This window comes from Canis lupus, chromosome 28, assembly GCF_011100685.1.
Source record: "Canis lupus familiaris isolate Mischka breed German Shepherd chromosome 28, alternate assembly UU_Cfam_GSD_1.0, whole genome shotgun sequence".
Lineage (NCBI taxonomy): Eukaryota > Metazoa > Chordata > Mammalia > Carnivora > Canidae > Canis > Canis lupus.
This window is the reverse complement of record NC_049249.1, coordinates 10,082,075-10,101,834: the sequence shown is the minus strand read 5'-3', so window position 1 is coordinate 10,101,834 and position 19,760 is coordinate 10,082,075. Positions and strand designations below refer to the sequence as shown.

At 35.7% G+C, this 19,760-nt stretch overlaps 1 protein-coding gene across 1 annotated transcript in view; it reads left to right on the top strand.

Annotated features, from left to right (window-relative positions):
- The window catches only part of TM9SF3 (transmembrane 9 superfamily member 3), a 67,840-nt gene extending 52,100 nt beyond the window's left edge, over nucleotides 1-15,740 (top strand). The window contains exons 11-15 of the mRNA XM_038578389.1: nucleotides 1,899-1,967; nucleotides 4,678-4,824; nucleotides 5,562-5,645; nucleotides 5,976-6,052; nucleotides 11,577-15,740. Of these exons, the coding sequence (XP_038434317.1) occupies nucleotides 1,899-1,967; nucleotides 4,678-4,824; nucleotides 5,562-5,645; nucleotides 5,976-6,052; nucleotides 11,577-11,644 (445 nt within the window). The 3' untranslated portion in view covers nucleotides 11,645-15,740. The remainder of the gene's footprint in view (nucleotides 1-1,898; nucleotides 1,968-4,677; nucleotides 4,825-5,561; nucleotides 5,646-5,975; nucleotides 6,053-11,576) is intronic.
- Nucleotides 15,741-19,760: the final 4,020 nt, after the last annotated feature.

Sequence of the window (19,760 nt, the reverse complement as noted above, 5' to 3'; positions counted from 1 at the left end):
CTACGATATATACATTTATTATATTCTCTATCCATAAGAATAACTGCACATTAGACTCTACATATTCATAATAAGGGATACACACACACACACACACATAAAAGCCTCTGTTCCTAGATATTTTACCTTCTTAATAGACAAAATTTATATTCATTTATTAAAAAAGATTTTATTTATTTTTTCATGAGACACACGAGAGAAAGAGAGGCAGAAACACAGGCAGAGGGAGCAGCAGGTTCCATACAGGGAGCCTGATGTGGGACTCGATCCGGGGTCTCCAGGATCACTCCCTGGGCTGAAGGCGGCGCTAAACTGCTGAGCCACCCGGGCTTCCCTATAATTTATATTTAGGTACTTACATATATAGTCTTTTGTAGACTCGGAGGTCATTTATAGAAATGGAGGCTGAATAAAAACAGCACTTCTAGTTTAAAGGAAGGTGATCTGTTCTAGTTTTAGAATTGTCCATGTTCCTTTTAAAAGTACATTTTCTCTTTGAAATCAAGATTAGATTCTAGGTTACTAGGACTGGTAAAGGAGAAGAAGGAACAACATATGACCTTGCAAACCATGGATCACAGTTAGTTGGAGGAAGGCTTATGTGTATATTTTCCATAATCATATAATTACATGGGATCTAAAATCTGAATACTAGATCTGGCTCTCATGGATTATGTTATCTTGGGAAGATCATTTTTAACCTCTGTGGGTCTTAGATTCCTATAAAAGAAGGAAATAAGACTAGATTAAATGGCCTTTAAGGTTTTGTTTTGTTTTGTTGTTTTCCCAGCTTCCAAACTCTTTTATTTCTTCTCTCTCTCTTTTTTTTAGTTTTTTTAGAGAGTGTATATATGCATGTCCACGTGTGGTAGGGGGATGGGCAGAGGGAGAGGGAGATAGAGAATCTTAAGTAGGCTCTCTGCCTAGTGTGGGGCCTGACTTGGGACTCAATCTCCCGACCCTGAATCATGATCTGAACTGAAACCAAGAGTCATGTCAGATGCTTAACTGGCTGAGCCACCCAAGTGTGCCCCTCCTCTTGGTTTTTTAATTTGTTTATCCCAGAGATAGTATGTTAGTATCTTTTATGTGCCAAGGGGCACTGGGATTAACTGGGTGAGGAGCTTCAGCCTGCCAGAGTTTATAGTCTAGTGAGGTATGATATGTATGTAATTAGACAGCTCAGGATAGTGTAGTAAGTGCTGCCACAGAATTATGTTCAAGAGGCAGTGCAAGCATGGGGGAAGGGCCCACCTTTTTCTGGGAAACTTGGGAAGGACTTCATGGGGAGAACACTTGAGCCCATGCTTACAGGAGAAAAATGACAAGAAAAGGCATTCCAGGTGGAGAATTACCAATTGCATCATATATGTTTGTTGAGTGAATGAAGTTTGAATTTTGTTTTTTATTCACTCTGGTTCCATTGTAAGTCAGAACTCATAATACCTTAACTGTATAATTCATAGGAAAACAAATTTCTGAACCAAGGAAAGCGATGGCAAGGAAAAGATGATGGCAAGGCCACAATTAGGGCTCTCAAGACTTTTCTTTTCCTGTGGCTTTCTATAAATAAATGCCTGTAAAGTTTTTAGAAGTTACTGAGAGATGTAGAACAGAAGCAAATACTTAGAATTTTTCATGAGTTCTGTTGGTGGCAGGAATTTATATTCCCCAAATTCTTATCTCGGCCTTTTATGCCAGAATTTTACTATATGGCTAATTTGAGGTCCTTCCTCTATATTGTGCCTCTTTGAATTTTTGTTTTTCTTTTTACTGGCTTGTTCCTGTGCCTTAGATTATTTTTTAAGTACCCAGCATCTGCTTCCTGTTATCTGGATTTATATATTGTAATGTGAAAATCATACTAGAAGTTTATTGCTGATTTTAATATTTTCCAGGTTCATGGAGCCTGCAGTTATTGTCTGCCTGGGAGGAATTTTACCTTTTGGCTCAATCTTTATTGAAATGTAAGTTGTGGCAATGCATTTATGTTTTGAGGGATGTAATTGTAATGAGAATTTAGGAGTTATGGTAGGTTTTGAACCATCAGAGGGAAGGCATCTAGCAGAGTTAGTCTATTATTTCATCGCTCCCAGAAAGTGATCTAACATAATCTACCTAAAAGCAGTTTTCTGCTGTGGTCTCAAATATTCAGGTGAAATTAGATGTTTTGTATTATGTTCTAGACTCTTCTCACCTAACAGGAAATCTTAGAAATCAAAGAATGCATGCTAGAGAGTACTAGACCAGTCTTTGATCACATGCATGATAGAAGGAATGACTGGTTTTTATTATATTTTTAAAGTATTTCTGAGGTCCAGGGAACTAGGTAAAGCATTACCTACCAACCAGTCAATCTAGATCTTGGCGTCTTCAGATACATATATTTCTAGTCTCCTTCCACTGAGGTCTACAGGAGTGCTGAGAAATGTGTAGGAGTTTGGGGGGTGGAAAGTATGCCACCTTGTGCCCAAGTACTGTGCTTGATATTGATACTTGGCATCCTTAGTCACCGCTACAAAATATGTCTTTCTTTCCTCAGCTTGTATCCCAATGTTCCTTGATGGGAATGCTCTGGCATTTTAGGCAAGACATTTTTTTATATAGGACTTTCTCAAGAACAGTCACATACTTCTGGTTCTTGCCCATGAAATGCCAGTCATTGCGACTACTCAGAATTCCCTTACACATTTCCAGATGCCCCACTGCTGATTCTTTCCTACAGTGGACACCTCCTTAACAGACATGATTAGATCTGGTAATTGGTTAATTAAAAGCTGGCTCAATTATAAAAAAAGTTCATATATAACATTGTATTTTAACTTAAAACAACTAAAAGCATATCTTTCACTCTTTTTTTTTTTTTTTTAAATACAGAGCCAGAGTCTTTGATTTATATCTTGTTAATGTTTCTGTCATTTTCCCTTTGGCATTCACAGTGTATCCTCTGTGTTTCCAGCATTTTTAAGGTGGAACAAGAACATCAAGACCTGTCTCAAGTATTCTAAGTGCAGAATCCTTCTAGATTTATACATCTCACCCCAAGACTTTCATAGTTCTCTCACCCACACCTAATTTTATGTTGTTTTTTAAGTGACTCACCTTATTTCATTTCTCCAAAACACTCAGTATAATGTTCATAGAAATCAGGCATCCTTTTGTTATCATGTTTATTGGTGTGTGTAATAGTCAATTAAATTATGTAATTACACCACCAAGCACAATTGACATAGATTTGGGTCACCTACCAGCTGTGAGTGTGCCATGGATACTAGTCAGTACCATAGAGGGACTGGAGTGTATGTCACGCTAGCTTGTGGCTTAATAAAGCCAATTCAGGAACCTCTTTGGTACTTCTAGGCTCATATACTGCTTTGTATCGTCACCCTGACTTAACCTCTGTTTTTCTGTCCTACCCCTCTTCCCAGTACCTTCTGGATCACATCTCTTCCTGTTTTCTCAGGTACTCTGTTCCATTGAATAGTGTCTCTGCTATATCCTTAAATTCTCTTCTGTTTTGACCACCCTTGAGTCTATTCTCCTCTTGGTAGCCACAGTGATCTTTTTAAGGTATTAATCTGATCATGTCACTTCTTTGCTAAAGATTTTTCTTCATTTTCATTGAGGTAAGGTCCCAACCCTATAACATAGTCAGTAAGGACTTTCATACTATAGGATCTGGCCTCATTTGCTTCTCCAGCCACATCTCCTAGCTCTCACTCCTTCATTTGAAGTTGTAGCCATACTCAGTTACTTTGACTTTTTCCACATATTTGTAAGTTTTGCCTTTGCTGTTCGTGGACCATTCTTCTGGCTCCCCTTATCCCCACATGCCTTATTTGATTCTTCTCACTACCACTTCTCCCCTAACCAAACTGGTAAGTTGCCCCTCTTAGGTGCATTGGTAAAGCACATGTTACAGAGCATCCTGTCCTTGAGAGTGGAGTAGAGACTTTGTCATCTTCACAGTTCTGTTCTCACTGCTTCTCTGTCATGTGGCAGGGCCTCTAAATATCTGTTGAAAGAATCAGTGACAAGTAAGTGAGCTAAACAGAACAAGAAAAAAAAAAAAGACAAAAAGATCCTTTTCTGATGATGACTTGGGGAATGGAATTACCTTGAGGGTCTTGTTCTTTGTGTAAAATGTTACTGTTATCTCTTACTGTCTTCCAAAAACAGCAGGAAGCTTCTTTAGGCTTTTTTTTTTCTAATTATTATTATTTTTCTAGTTTTATACATTATTACTCTATCAAATATACTTTTTAAAATTTACTAACGTGTTTTATAAAATATAAAATACATTGCTGAATAGTGTCATATCTAGAAAAAAATGCAAGAATGAGGGAATTGCTTTTATTTTACAGATAAGAATTTTTAGCTATTTTCATTTTTCTTTGCCACATTTTACTCCTTTAAGCTTCTAATTTATTCAGTTTTCTTAGAGATGAATGCCCTACTAAAAAATCTGTTCTTGAAAGATTATCCAAGAAAATATTTTTGAGAGATTTTTGGAGGACTTAATAGATAAAAAAGGGTAAAAGAAACTGTTGGAAGTTACTTGAAAGAAAATAATTGAGATTTAAGTATGATGAAAGTGAGAACGAAGATATGAGATTTAGCAAAAGGGTGAGCTTCAAGAATAAAGATTAGAAACTGTCTTTATTGCATTTTGTTAAGGTATTTCATCTTCACATCTTTCTGGGCATATAAGATCTACTATGTCTATGGCTTCATGATGCTGGTGCTGGTCATCCTGTGCATTGTGACCGTCTGTGTGACCATTGTGTGCACATACTTTCTACTAAATGCAGAGGATTATAGGTGGTAAGTACTTATATCAGGGAGGAACCTTGGAACTCTATTTTCAAGTAAGATGCCATTTGAAGTGTATCAAGTAGAGTAAAAGATCTGTTTAGAAATTTTGCTCCTTAAGATAGTATAGGAACCTTTTTTTAGTTATAAAAATGATGAAGATTTTAGAGGAAAAGTAATATCAGCCACAAAAAAAGTTTTTGTTTTTGTTTTTGTTTTTACAAAAAAGTTTTTGTACTTTCAATTGTCACTGTGTTATATATTTTTACAAAGTGCTTGATGTGATAAGAACTTTATGAGGAAGCATTGCTCCATTTTGAACAAAAGGAGATGGTTCTGATGAAGTGGTTTACTTAAGGTCACTTATAATAGGGCATCTGACAAAATTCAGAGTCTCTCCTTCCAATTCTTAGGATTTCTCCTTATTGATATATTTAAATGCCATCTATGTGGATTTTTAAAAAATATTTATTTTACAAAGCGAGAAAGAGCGAGAGAGAGCATGGTGGAGGATGGGGAGGTGGGACAAAGGAAGAAGAAGAGAGAGAATCTTAAGCACTGCTCCACACCCAACATGGAGCCTGATGACCCTGAGATCATGACCTGAGCCAAAATCAAGAGTTGGATGCTTAACCATCTGAGCTACCTAGGTGCCCCTACATCCATTTTCAAGAATGTTTTTATAATGTTCTTTGGTTTAAAATATGTTTCAGTGCCATTCACTCAAAAGAGTTACTTTATTTTTTCAGGCAATGGACAAGTTTTCTCTCTGCTGCATCAACTGCGATCTATGTTTACATGTATTCCTTTTACTACTATTTTTTCAAAACAAAGTAAGTGGAGACATTTTCTCATTTTGTATTTAGGAAACAAAAGTCATTTAAATAACAATTTAAGAATAAAAGGCTGAGCATAGGGAATATAGTCGGTGGTATGGTCATGGCACTGTATGGTGATGGATGGTAGCTACACTTGTGGTGAGCACAGCATAATGTATAAATTTGTCTGGTCAGATTTGTCCGGTTGCTTTGTGTACACCTGTGACTAACGTAACGTGTCAACTGACTATACTTCCATTAAAAAAATAAATAAATAGTAGAATTTAAGGCCCTATGTTGAAAGTAAAAATAGATATACTATATATATTTTTTGTCTTATTTCAGGATGTATGGCTTATTTCAGACATCATTTTACTTTGGTTATATGGCGGTATTTAGCACAGCCTTGGGAATAATGTGTGGTAAGTTCTGAAATTTTTGGAATATCATGAGTTCATCTTTGAGATTTGTAGAATCCGAAAAATGTAGTAATTGGAAATTACATTCTGTGGCTTGATCAGGAACAACAAAATAAACTCGAGTCTGATTATAGTTCTTTAGACTATTCCTCAAAAATTCATCATGTTCTTTTTTAACATTCCTAATAATTTTGTATTGCCCTGTTTTCTGTACCACAATTAGTTTCTTTTTCATGTTGAAATTTGGCTTTTTTCTTGTTCTTTTTCTTTTTAAAAATATTTTATTTATTTATTCATAAGAGAGACAGAGAGGCAGAGGGAGAAGCAGGCTCCATTCAGGGAGCCCAACACGGGACTCGATTCCAGGACTCCAGGATCATGCCCTGGGCTGAAGGCGGCACTAAACTGCTGAGCCACCCAGGCTGCCCTTCTTTTCTTTCCTTTTTTTTTTTTTTTTTTTAAAGCTTAAGTCTCTTTGGGAAAGATAATGATGTAAACAGGTTATGATACTGGCTGAGTGATTCCCTTTTGGAGATTTCTAAGGCTATTCCTAGAGATAGCCATGTCCAAGAGGCAATGTCCAGGTTATAAGTACACACTTGGATGTCTGCAGACTGGGTTTAAGTTCTGTCCATGCCACATGTATGTTCTGTACCTTGATCCAGTTTTCCAAGCTCTCCAAACTGTGTAAAATGAGGAAAAGTACAAAAAAAAAATGAGGATAATGCTACCACTGTGTTTTGGGTCTATCACAATCTTCCATTAAATAGAAGAAGTAATAGTTACCATACGATAGAGTCTCTGGCATGTGTAAAATACCTAGAAAATAAAGAACTTTTGGAAATAAGCCTGATAAAGGGAAAGGGCATGGACTTGAGAGCCTAAGAGACCCAGGTTAAATCTCTATGCTGCTTTTTTGTGGCTCTGGGAAGTCATATTTAAGTCTCTAAATCTTGTTTTTCTCATCTGTAAAATGAGAATATCTTTCAGAGTAGTTATTTGTCATTGTATCGTATGTATAGCACAAGTATAATGAAGATGTGTTATCAAGTGTTAAGAGAGACCCAGTTTTGTGGGAGACATGGTGGGGAATGGGAAGAGCTGAGGCTTTTGGGGTCAGTCAGTCCTATGTGCAAATTCTGATGCTTCTACTTAATAGCCATGTTACTCTGGCCAAATTATTTAACCTTTCTTCCTCAACATTCACATTTGCCAAACAGAAGTAACACCCACCTCACAGGGTTGTGTTGTGGATTCAGTGATTGGATGTGGGTAAACAGGTAGATGTGGATGCTCAATGAGATGGCTGTTACTGTTTCTGTACTGGTGAGGGCTAACAGTCCTGGTGCTTCCTTCTGTTCTGGGATTGTGTGTCTGTGTCTGTGTCTGTAATTTGTTTAGGTTTCTATACCTGTGTTTTCACTTCAGAACAACCTCATGACACTGAGTTTAAGCAGAGGTACCTTAAAGGAAATGCATACCAGTAACTAACTTTTCTTCGGGTTCAGAATGGTTTTCACTTGATAAATGAGGCTAATTTTAGTTACCCTATAAGAATGATGCAAGGCTTAAGGACTAATACTATGGAAACATTTCCAGATACTTTATAATTCAGCCCCTTCTCCTGTTATTTGCTATTGACTTTTTGTTTTTTTTTTTTTGGTAATTCTATCTTTAGCTATAGGGTAGGCAATAGAATAAGGAAGATATGATAATCTTGTTAAAATTTAGCTAGCTTCTGGTATGGCACTTGTGGACCTCTGAGGTACCACAATTGCTTTTTCCCTCCATCAGAAGAGCATATCCATTCCATAGATTAATGGTTACCAGAGGAGGGGAGATTAGGAGTGTGGACAAAATGAGTGAAGGTGGTCAAAAGTTACAAACTTCCAATTATCAGATGATTTAAGTTCTAGGCATGCTCGGTAACTATAGTTAACAATATTGTATATTTGAAAGTTGCTAAGAGATTAGATCTGAAAAGTTCTCATCACAAGAAAAGAAAACCATAGCTGTATGAAAGTGATGGATGTTAATGAAATTTATTATGGTGGTCATTTCACAATATGTACCCATATCAAATCATTATGTTGTACACCTTAAACTAAAGTAAGTGCTTTATGTCAGTTCAAATCTGTTCCATTTATATATACCATGTACATGATCATGTGTGCACATACACAGATGACATTGACTGTAAAGTAATAAAACTAATTCCACAAGCTATAAGGAGAGACAGTTCTCTGTATTATGACTGCATATTTTATTTATAGCTACTGTGATAGCCTTTCCCTGCAATACTTAATTTGTTAACGAACTTTGAGGAAAAGAGGACTAGGATCTGCAGGTTAAAACTAGATTTGTATTACACAGGAACATCCTTGTGTATCCCTAGGCAATCAGAAGTTTCCTTTAGTATTATTATTAGCCTGCCTTCCTTCAGAATGTTGCTCCTTGAACTCCTCTTTATTTAATCTGAGGTCTTTCTTGATTATCACCAGCATTCAGCGATGTGTAGAATCATGGGATTATGCAGAGGGTTAAATTTTTTTTTCTTGATTCAATATGTGATCTTAGGAAGACCTAGAGACATAATATCTTGACATTTACAAAGAAAATGGAATGAATTTAGCTAGTTTTTTTAGTGCTTTTCCTGTTGAAATTTCATCTTGCTGCCTGAAAATCTTGGCACATCTACAGTTCCCTGCTGTTCTGGCAGTGTCCCAACATTTATTCTTTAATGGGTGTATGTGCCTTTGGAGCTAATCTATTTTGGCGGGGCTGAGGGAGAGGAAACAGTTCAGATGAACTGATTAAAATGTCATCATAATACAAAAATTGTACATGCTAATCAGGTTATATTGCTAAAATGCTTTTTTAAAGTCCACAATTGAAAGAAAAAAATTATTGTTTTTTTAATGTAGGAAAAAGAAGTGTGTTAAGGTGGAAATAATTCGATTGTTATAGCTTTCGCATTCTGATCATAGCATTTTAGTAGTAAGGAAATTAAGTTTGAAAGTGTATTTGTATTATTCTCAAGACATTTACATTTCTAGAGAGCGTATTTAGTATCTTCCTTTTTATAAAGTCATATTTTTATATGCTTATTCTTGAGATACTCATAAGATTAGGAAAAATGATTCTCTAGGTCGACACTGTTTTGCTTTTAAGCATGTCTCTGCTCAGAGGGGAACAACGGTTTATAAGTCTAGAATATTAGATATTAGATTTGGTTATTAGACTGGTGTGATATTAGGCCAGTTAAATTTTTGATTCTAGTTAAAATTTCATAGATTTTTTTTTTTATGTTTTAAGAATTCAGGTTTATATTTACAAATTGAGTGGTTTTTTTCCTTACTTTGTAAGGACTTCTTTTATAACTATTTCAGAATGAGAAAGAATTATCACTATTTCCAAGTATACTTGTAATATAATACCTCATTTTATAATAAATATCTATTAATTGGAAAAATAATTGGAAATAGGTTTGCTTTGTTGCTTGGTGGGTTTTAAGAATACTTTCAGTATTTATGGGAAATTTTCAAATATATATGAAAAGAATTTTTATTATTTTTGTGTGTGTGTATGTATAATGAAAAATATGTGTGTATATTGAGTCTCTGAGTCAGAAATTATCAACTCTTGGCCAATCTTGTCTTACTCATAATGCCACCATATCCCCCTTTTTATTCTGATCTGAATCTCGGACTTCATGTCATTTTTAACTGTAAATATTTTCGTACATATATATGTGTGTGTACATATAATAACTATAAGTATATACTTAGTTATATAATATGTAGTTTTATAATATTATATAATTTTAGTATATACACATATATAATTCCTTCATATGCTCAAATATTTTGTTAGTATTCACATTTATCCCACCCATCTCCATGCCTTTTTTTAAATACAGTTTGTTTGCATCAGGATCTAGCTAAGGTCCATGCATTGCTTGGTTAAAATGTTTGTTTTAAGTAGGCTCCATACCCACTGTGGAGTCCATCATGGGGCTTGAACTCAGAATCCTGAGATCAAGACCTGAGTTGAGATTAAGAGCCGGATGCTTAACCCACTGAGCCACCCAGCCCTCTGGTTAAAATGTTTCTTAGGGTTTTTTAAATCTACTGATGTTCTCTCTTTTCCCTTGCAATGTATTTAAGAAACTTGAGTTTTTGTTTAATTTCTATAGAGTTCTCCACGCTCTGAATTTTGCTGAGGTATCATTTAGTGTTTCTCCATGTATTTCTCCCCGTAGTTCCTGTAAAGGGGTAGTTAGAGCTATAGACCTGATCATATTCAGGAATACTTGTTCAACAGTACTTAAATAAGGGTTTGTAAACTTATCGGGAGGCACTGGTTCTAACTGTGAAGTTAGCAGCCATTGATAATTACTGCCTAGATCATATAACACATTGTTGGTTATTCTAATTTTGTTGTTCCTTTTATATTTATTAGCTGGGGCTCTTCTATAAGAAGAAAATTCTTTTCATCGTCTATGTAGTTACCTTGAGGTACAGTTTATATATAGGAAACGCAAAATAGACTTCTTTCTTTCCATATAGTCACCAGTGGGTGAAAAGAAGTTAGTTCAAAGGTAACTAATTAGGGGTCTATGTGTATGTATGTGTTTGTGTGTGTATCATTATTAACTTAAGGAAGGCTTGGATGGTAAATTTCTAATTGCAGTGGAGAATCTTCTCTCTGATTTGATTGACTAGCTCTCTTGTTCTGAGGATACCTAAGTATAATTTGCAGTAAAGAGCTATCCCATTGATTCATTCAATAAATATTTATTGAGTACCTTATCATGTGCCATGTACTCTTTTAAGGTATAGGAGGTAGATAACTAACAAAACAGACAAATCTTTTGCTTTCTGGTGTTTTGAGCCTCACTTGAAGCTAATATTAAAAAACATTTCACTACTTACCTGTCTCTCTCATCTACTTCTTCAAATATATCTTTCTTTTTACCAACCACAGAGCTTCTATAATTTAAAGATAAAAACACCATCAGAAAATACCTCTTTAGAGCTTCAAATGCTATTGGGCCATGGTTCTCAGTCTTTTTCTGAGAGAATCCCATCACTTCTTACTTCCATTAGGTATCAGATGATTTGGGGAACATGTTAAAATGGTTTAAATGACCTAGAAAAATTTATATTTAAGTTTTAAAAAGACATGTTTTTTTCATTTAACACATTTTTGTCATTATCAAATTATTCTTGCTTTGTAAGTGATGTATTTTAATTCATATAGTTATTAATTATACATGTAATAACTGATATTTAATTCTAAAAATATCACATCAGGTCTAACCTGATATATGATAATAATAGGTGATTTGCGTAACAAATGATACGGTTCTAATAAGTTCAGAACAAATACTAACAAAAAAGATGTTATCTTGAAAAAAAGAATTGAAAAAAAGAATAGCTTTCCAGAGCAGAGAGCATTTAGTGTTTGTAAATGGGATACTACCCTGTATGTATTTGTTTCACAACATCTTATTTTATCTTTGCAGGAGCAATTGGTTACATGGGAACAAGTGCCTTTGTCCGAAAAATCTATACTAATGTGAAAATTGACTAGAGACCCAAGAAAACCTGGAACTTCGGATCAGTTTCTCTTTCATAGGGGTGGAACTTGCACAGCAAAGAAAAAAAAAGCGCAAGAAGAGATTTGGGCTTTCACACGGGTACTCTGTGGGTCTCTCTTTCCTGGATGGCTTAAAGTAACATCTATTTCCACTGATCCTAGGTTCTTACTGACTGCTTTCTCCAACTGTTCACAGCAAATGCTTGGATTTTATGCAGTAGGCATTACTACAGTACATGGCTAATCTTCCCCAAAACTAGCTTATTAAAGATGAAATAGACCAGCTCTCTTCAGTGAAGAGGACAAATAGTTTATTTAAAGCATTTGTTCCAATAAAATAAATAGAGGGAAACTTGGATGCTAAAATTACATGAATAGAATCTTCCTGGCACTTAGTGTTTCTACGTTATTGAAAAATGATGTTCCAGAAAGATTACTCTTTTCTCTTATTTTTACTGCCATCGTCAACCTATTATGGGACATTTTTATATATTGAATCTGGGTTCTTTTTGACTCCCCCTCCCCCCAATCGAACTGCATCCTTTTTTTTTTTTTTTTTGAAGAGAGAATTAAAAAATATTAAATCCTGCATGTAATATATCTGCTGTCATCTTAGTTGGACCAACTTCCCATTTATTTATCTTAAAGCTATTCAGTTCTATCTTAATTCCATCCAAAGAAGATACAGTCTGAAGATAGAGGTGTACTCTCTACAATGCAATTTACTGTACAGTTAGAAAGCAAAGTGTTAAATGGAGAAGATATTTGTTTTTATTAAACATTTTGAGATTTAGATAAACTACATTTTAACTGAATGTCTAAAGTGATTATCTTTTTCCTTCCCCCAAGTTAGTCTTACATCTTTTTTGGGTTTGAATGAAGGTTTTACATAAGAAATTATTAAAAACAAGGGGGGTGGGTAATAAATGTATATAACATTAAATAATGTAACGTAGGTGTAGATTCTCAAATGCATTTGGATGTACAGATTGACTACGGAGGACTTTTTTCTGATGATGATTGGTGTAGAAATGTGTGAATTTGGGTGGCTTTTTACATCTTGCCTACCACTGCATGAAACATTGGGATTTCTTCAAAATGTGTGTGTCATACTTCCTTTGGGAGGGGGGATTGTTTTCTTCTGTTTAATTTCTGAGGCTCCTACAGGAGCTAAATTTGTAATTTAGAAACATTTAATTTTGTTAATCCTGTCTGGGGCACTTAAGTAACATCTAAAGCATTACTGCTTTAGAATGTTAAAATAAACTTTCCTGACCAAATTGTTTTGTGAAAATAGATGTGTTTGCAATTTGAAGATAATCTTTTCAAAAGACAATTATTACTGAATGAAGTTTTTAAAATATACTGTAAACTATGCTTTTCTAATACAGGAGACCCACACTTTAAAATCCCCAAACTTCCTTACATCTAGATTATCCAGTATAGTCACAAAGTAAATGGTAAGCCCTTCGAATTAGATTGTGGCACAAAATCTCTTCAGTTTGGTGTACCATGTAAAGGGGGGATGGGGTAAAAGCGGCTAGCTTATTTACTAATGGATGAGCAAATAAAGGTTACAGTTTTCTAAGAGAAGTGATTTAATTTTGAATACATCTTTCTGGAACTATCCATAATGTGAAGTTTTCCTAGAACCATTGAGTTTCTAGTTTAATAGTTTGCTATGCAAATGACCACCTAAAACAATACTGTATATTGGTATTTTTAGAAAGACTCAAAACCGCTGTATTTAAACTTCAATGTGAAACTCATGCCATTTATAGTTCATAACATGTTTTCATTACAAAATGTTTCTATAAATTGACTCTGCATCCTATAATGTGATATGTAAGGACTATAAAGAGTGAAAATTTTGGTTTCTTACCACTTAAATATGGCTGACATAAACAAACAGGAGTTTGATCAGAAGCTGTAGTAAATCCTTTCTCAAGCCAAAATGTTATATTAAATGCAGTCTACTGGCTCTTCCATTTTCTCTTCTCACCTGGCTTTAAGATCTTACAAGAAAGGAAACTGAATGCCAATATTTAATGGTTTATGTAATATAACTCTTTAACCACATGTAAAGTACTTACAACACCATATCGTCTGATGGAGTATAAATTGAACAGCAAACTTTTATCTTAGTAAAATGACATCTATTTCTCATGAATCTTGCAGGTAAGATGTAGGGTTTTAAAAAATGACTGCTTTAGCTACTTTCAGGTCAACCAGTTCTTTTTACTAAATAGATTTCAAGTCCTTGGGAATCTTCAGGTAAAAAAAAAAAAAAAAGCGTTCTAATTTCCAGATATATTAAGTATCATTAAAATGAATATAAATTGCCTTGAAAGTCCTTTGGAAAATACGTATTAGTTTCTACCTTTATGTAGGTGCTGGCTATGTCTGTGTCTTTGAAGAAGATGTAATCCATAAACAGTTTAGCTCCCTAGCTCTGGGTTATAGAGTAATAAAATAAAATATGACTTAAGTTAACCAAAGGGTGAGGTTCTTCCACTCCATTAATGCTGTTTATCTGTCTTTTCATATGTTAACATTATTTGCTCAACTTATCAACTGATGCTTTGAACACTATCTAAAACTAAAGATAAACTTTCTCCTTGCATCTATAAGCATGCTTCTCCTGAAATTTATACTACTAATTGACATAATTATTCATGTGTCCTAGTACAAGGGTAGGATAAAGTGGAAATGGAACGGCTGGAAGTATGGTAAAGCATTCTTTGGTATATCATGTTGGGCTCCTGATTTGTGCTGAGTTTGACCACAAATCAAGCCCCATCCTCTTAGAATTCATTGTACTGTGGTGATATCTGAACCTGGTGAATGATATGATTGGGTGTTTTCCATTGACAGTGGACGGATCTCTTTATAAAGGTGGTTGCTGCAAATTCCAGTTCTTCCAAAATCCACTTATTTAGGGTTTATCCACAGATTGTATTCCGTTTGTTAAAGCTTTTGTTTCCGAAATGTTTACAGACCACCTTATGCCCTATGTCTTGCAAATAATCTTCCTTTAAGATTTCCTTGAATTTTTACAAATGTAAAAAAGAAAATAAATGTATTAATGTAATTTGTTCAGGAAAAGCTATATACTGAAGGGCTTCTGTATATAAATTCTGAGAAAGAAAAGCCTATTTGTAACCTATACACTGCAGTTCCATCTGGGTTTTAAGTTTAGATTTCAGTGTGTCTTAGGGCTTCAGTCTATTGATTTACTGGAACATGTAATAGGAGCAGTGATGTATGAAAATGCAAGTATTCATTAATGTTTTATACCTTCATAAAAATTCGATGGTTATGAAGCTATATTTTAGCAATCAAGATGTTAAAGAGATCAGAGCAGTGAAAATTTATAAAGATTGTTTGGAAGTGTGTACAGAAAGAGACTAGATTTAGAGGTAGGGTAGATCAAAAAGTGAACATAAAACTGCAGAAGTCTTCTAAGACTTAAATTCAGTATGAGGAATAACTATTTCTCTCTTATGAGCCTTTTCTGAAAGCCGTCTGAGTTGACATTCTTTTTGGAGCTGTAGGTGGAATTGTGCAGAGAAAAAAGCAAAAATTAAGTTATTTTGCTGTATCAGGAAATGGAAACAAACTGGTGTGAAAGCTGCTCACGTGTGAGTATTAGTGAACTAGGTGTGCAGATGATTGATGGACAAGGCAGAACTTTGTGTGTTTACCCCAGTTCCTCACTTTAGGTAATTTGAACATTAGAAATGTTACAAGTAAGATCTGAAGGCAAGGAACAAATAACATGGAATTGTGTTTGGAAGGACAAGAGAGTATACACGGAAAAGCAGTCCCAGTCGGGCTTTTTCATCAGTGTCAAATTTGAACCTTTAAGTCCCCACAGAGCCCGGGCAATCGGTATCAGTTGGAAGAAAACAGTTACTGCTTGATAATTACTTCCATTTTGTACACACCTTTGGTTTGTGTAGGTCATGTTCCAACTGGCTTTTTAGTAATAGATATCCAGTGTATACTGTATCAAATACATTTGAGGTTCTAATCTAGTCTGTTAATCTAACTGAAATTGGATTTTTAAAATAATAAAAAGTTAAATGTACTTTCCTTGGATGCTTTATTTCTTTCCTTTTTGAAACAAGTGAACCAGGCATAAGGGATAACCCATTATTATTGGTATGCATATGAAGAGATTACCAATAGCCTTCCACAGTAAAACAGGAATCAGCAAACTTGCTGTAAAGGGTAGATAGGAAATATTTGAGGCTTTGAGAGCCAGATACAATTACTCTACCGCTGTAGCACAACAGCCATAGTAGATAGTACATAAACCAGTGAGCATGGCTACTTTCCAATATGACAACAAAAACAGCCAATGGGCTACAGTTTGCCGACCCCTGAAATGAAGGCTTTAAAATCTAAGATTTTACTTTTTCCCCCCTATTTCTTATTTTGAAAAAAAAAATATATATATATACACACACACAGGTGCAAGAATGGTATAATAAGGTTTGTCTTTACAAAATTATTTTTCTCTTTTATTATGATTCTTTTGACTTCTATTGACTTATCACTTCTTTTGACTTCTATGCTCAAATCCCACTACCTCCCATGCCTGTCATTCTGATTGACAATACGTTGTCTAGTCAAAGCAGTATTATATAAGCAGTATTCACAACCATTCTGTGAAGCTGATAACGTAGATCAGTAGGTATTAGAGAAAAGAAGCTACAGCAGCCAAAGAGTACTATGTTAGGCCAGAAGTATTGAGTAGATTAGAGTCCTCTTGACCACTGTCACTGTGAAATGGGGATATCACCTCTCCAGCCTGGGGAGCAGATAATATAGGTAAAGATCACATTGAAAATGAGTGTTCTATACCAATGAAAGGGTTATTTTTATTGTACATCAAAATCAGTAGTTCATTGCTTCAGGTCTAATGGTACTTCTGTTTTTCATTTCCAGTTTTAACTAGTTATTTAAATCCTTGTCAACCTTTTTTAGTTCTTTTCTTCCCCTGATTTTATTAGCTGCCTCCATACCTATACTTGACAATTCCTGTTGGCCAAGTAGTTTTAAGTTAGTAGAAATTTGGATTACTTTTGATCTCTAATGAACATTTTTTTGTGTGGTTGGAAAAGACTCTTATACAGCCAGTTTCTGGATTTCAAAAAGAGAACTATTTTATTAAACTGTTCATCTACAGTTTAACATTAGTAAAAGGGGGAATGTGCCCCCAGTGGGACATGTGGAGTCGTTGGTAATATACTCTACAAATAAATTATTTTCAAAGCTTTGCATGTTTAAATAAAACATGCAAAAAACTTTTATCAAAGTTTCAAATTTACAAAGTGGAAGGAGATGGTTATAGGGAGAAGTTGATGGAAGTTATTTTAACTAGCCAATGTCATGGTTATTCTTAGTGGCTCAGTCTAAGCCGCTAAGATTATGGGACTTAATCTTGAAGGTCTTTAATGGGAAGGGAGGGTCTAGAATGAAATATGGAAGGTGGTTCTAAGTTGGAGTTGATTATAGACCAGTAGGGTAGGACAGACATATATATAGGTAAGTGTCCAAAGTGTGGTAAACTATTATAATAGGTGTTGGCATGAGGATGCAGGCTGTGTGGTTATCAAGTTGTCCCCAGCAGACACCCGCAGGTTTGAAGCAGCAAGGCTCTATTAGGGCAATTGCAAGTCTTTAATGCAACAAGAGTAGAGCACAGACAGAGGTGGAAGGAACTGGGGCTGGAAGTATGAAAGGTGGATGGTAAGGTCTGGTGTGTCTGAGGAGCTTGGATAAAGGTTTTGGAGAAGAGCTACAAGGAGTTTTAAATAGCTGCTAAAGGGGATCCCTGGGTGGCGCAGCCGTTTGGCGCCTGCCTTTGGCCCAGGGCGCGATCCTGGAGACCCGGGATCGAATCCCATATCAGGCTCCCGGTGCATGGAGCCTGCTTCTCCCTCTGCCTGTGTCTCTGCCTCTCTCTCTCTGTGTGACTATCATAAGTAAATAAATAAAAAAAAAAAAAAAAAAAAAGAAAAAAAAAAAAAAAAAAAAATAAATAGCTGCTAAAAATTGTAATTTAAATTATTTTTAAGAACTTCCAAAGAACTCAAAGTGCCTTCTCAGTGGTCAATATTGTAAACAAAGGAATAAACCAGCAGATGAGAGTTCCTGCTCTATTCCAGAGGTTCTGCTCCCTACCTCAGAGGAGAGGGTGATGATGTGTAGTGCCCTGGAATGGCAGAATGAGAAAGTGCCATGTGTGGAGTAGTTGAGAAAACTAGGGGTAGTGGAGGGGTTCGAAAGCTGCTGCAAGAGAACCGGGCTGCTCTGGGTATATGGAAAGTGATGGAATGAGTTAGGTGGATGATAGATATCTGACTAAACAGGGCGCAAAGGTTGTATCCACTTGCAGGTTTTCCACAGGACCATGAGCTATGGGGGAGGAAACCTACAAAAATTATGAATAATTACGAATGCAATGGAACTAAGCTGAGCAGCTTGCAAGCATAAAGACTGTGATTCTAAATCTACCTCTAGTTTTCCCATGGGACTTAAATTTAAAATACATGTATTTTAAAAATTATGTGAACGCAGATTAGAGTTTAATATATAAAAGTGTGAAATCAGGAACTGTGGAACTATAGAACTGATAAAAGTGATGGGACACATGGGTGGCTCAGTGGTTGAGCATCTGCCTTCAGCTCAGGATGTGATCCCGGGATCCTGGGATCAAGTCCCGTATCAGGCTCCCCCACAGGGTCCTGCTTCTCTCTCTGTCTATGCCTCTGCCTCTCTCTGTGCGTCTCTCATGAATAAATAAAATCTTTAAAAAATCTGATAAAAATGATTAACCATCCCTTTTCAGTTCCTATCTAACCTCTCAATACTGTGATCCAAATGTTTTGTTGGTATTTGTTGGTTGATAGCCCAAGTAGCATCAAAACAATACTTCTGACATAAAACTGTGCAGCTTGCTCACTCAGGAGCACCACACTGTCTTCAAAATACTTGGACAAAGAGTGTTGGTGAGAAGACCTGGCAGCTACTCACCAGGTGGGGATTAGAGGCAATAAAAGCTCACAACCTCAAGGCTTGTATAAGAAGTCTCCTGTAAAAAAAAAAAAAAAAAAAAAAAAAAGAAGTCTCCTGTAATAATTGTCCTACTTTCCAGAGGAATTCCCTGCTAATGAGGAAGCCAGTTGGCTGTTTGCCTAGTGCCATCTGGAGACCTGGAAGTGTCACAGAAGTTTGTTAGGCTTTTTAGATGTTGACTTTGTGGACTTGTCTACTGACAGGTGGTGACCTTCACTGGATTGAATGCAGGGAACTCTGGCGTTGGGTTTGACTCCTTCCAGCATTCAGGCAGAAATGGCGTTCAACCCCTTCCCACACCTCATGCCTGTTTAACGGCCACTTGGCCTCTTCCCTGCCATTTGGTGGTATCTATCCCGCCCAAATTTCTTCCTCTCACGAGTTCCAAATCAGATCTTCTTTTCCAACCTGTCTCCATTCTGTATGTGCCCATTTGATGATGAAACAGGGTCAACTTGGATTTCTTAAGATAAAGACAAAATACCCAATAGTCACCTTCAGTGGTTAAGTTGTAAGTCTTTACTGGTTTGAAGGACTCGTTACCTAGTTAATAGGTAAGACAGATTATCATAATAAGATGGACTATCCTAATGCAAGAAATTTGACTCCTGCATAAAAAGCCCAGCTCTGGGCTCTCTGTCAGCTATTTTGTCATTAGTGGCTGTGAAATCATGTGGAAACCCAAAAGGAAGTTTAGTTCATTTTTTCCTTGCAGTTTAAATGAAAAAGAGATTCTACTGGGTGTGATGCTGAAAAATCTCTACACATTGGTATGGTTTACTTCTTGATTAGGGCAATTTTGCTTGCATAAAAAGGTCTTTGAAATGCCTCATGGTAATAGTACTTTTTATGTCTCTAAGTCAAAATGGCTCAGTTCTGACAATTTTTACATTTAAGGTACAACGTGGGAGTGGGTTTCAAATATCTCTTGATTATTCTAAATTATTTGGGCATATGTTTTTAATTGGCAAAAAAAAATAACCAGGCTTCAGAAATTGGTCATTTTTATTCCATCAAGTTAATG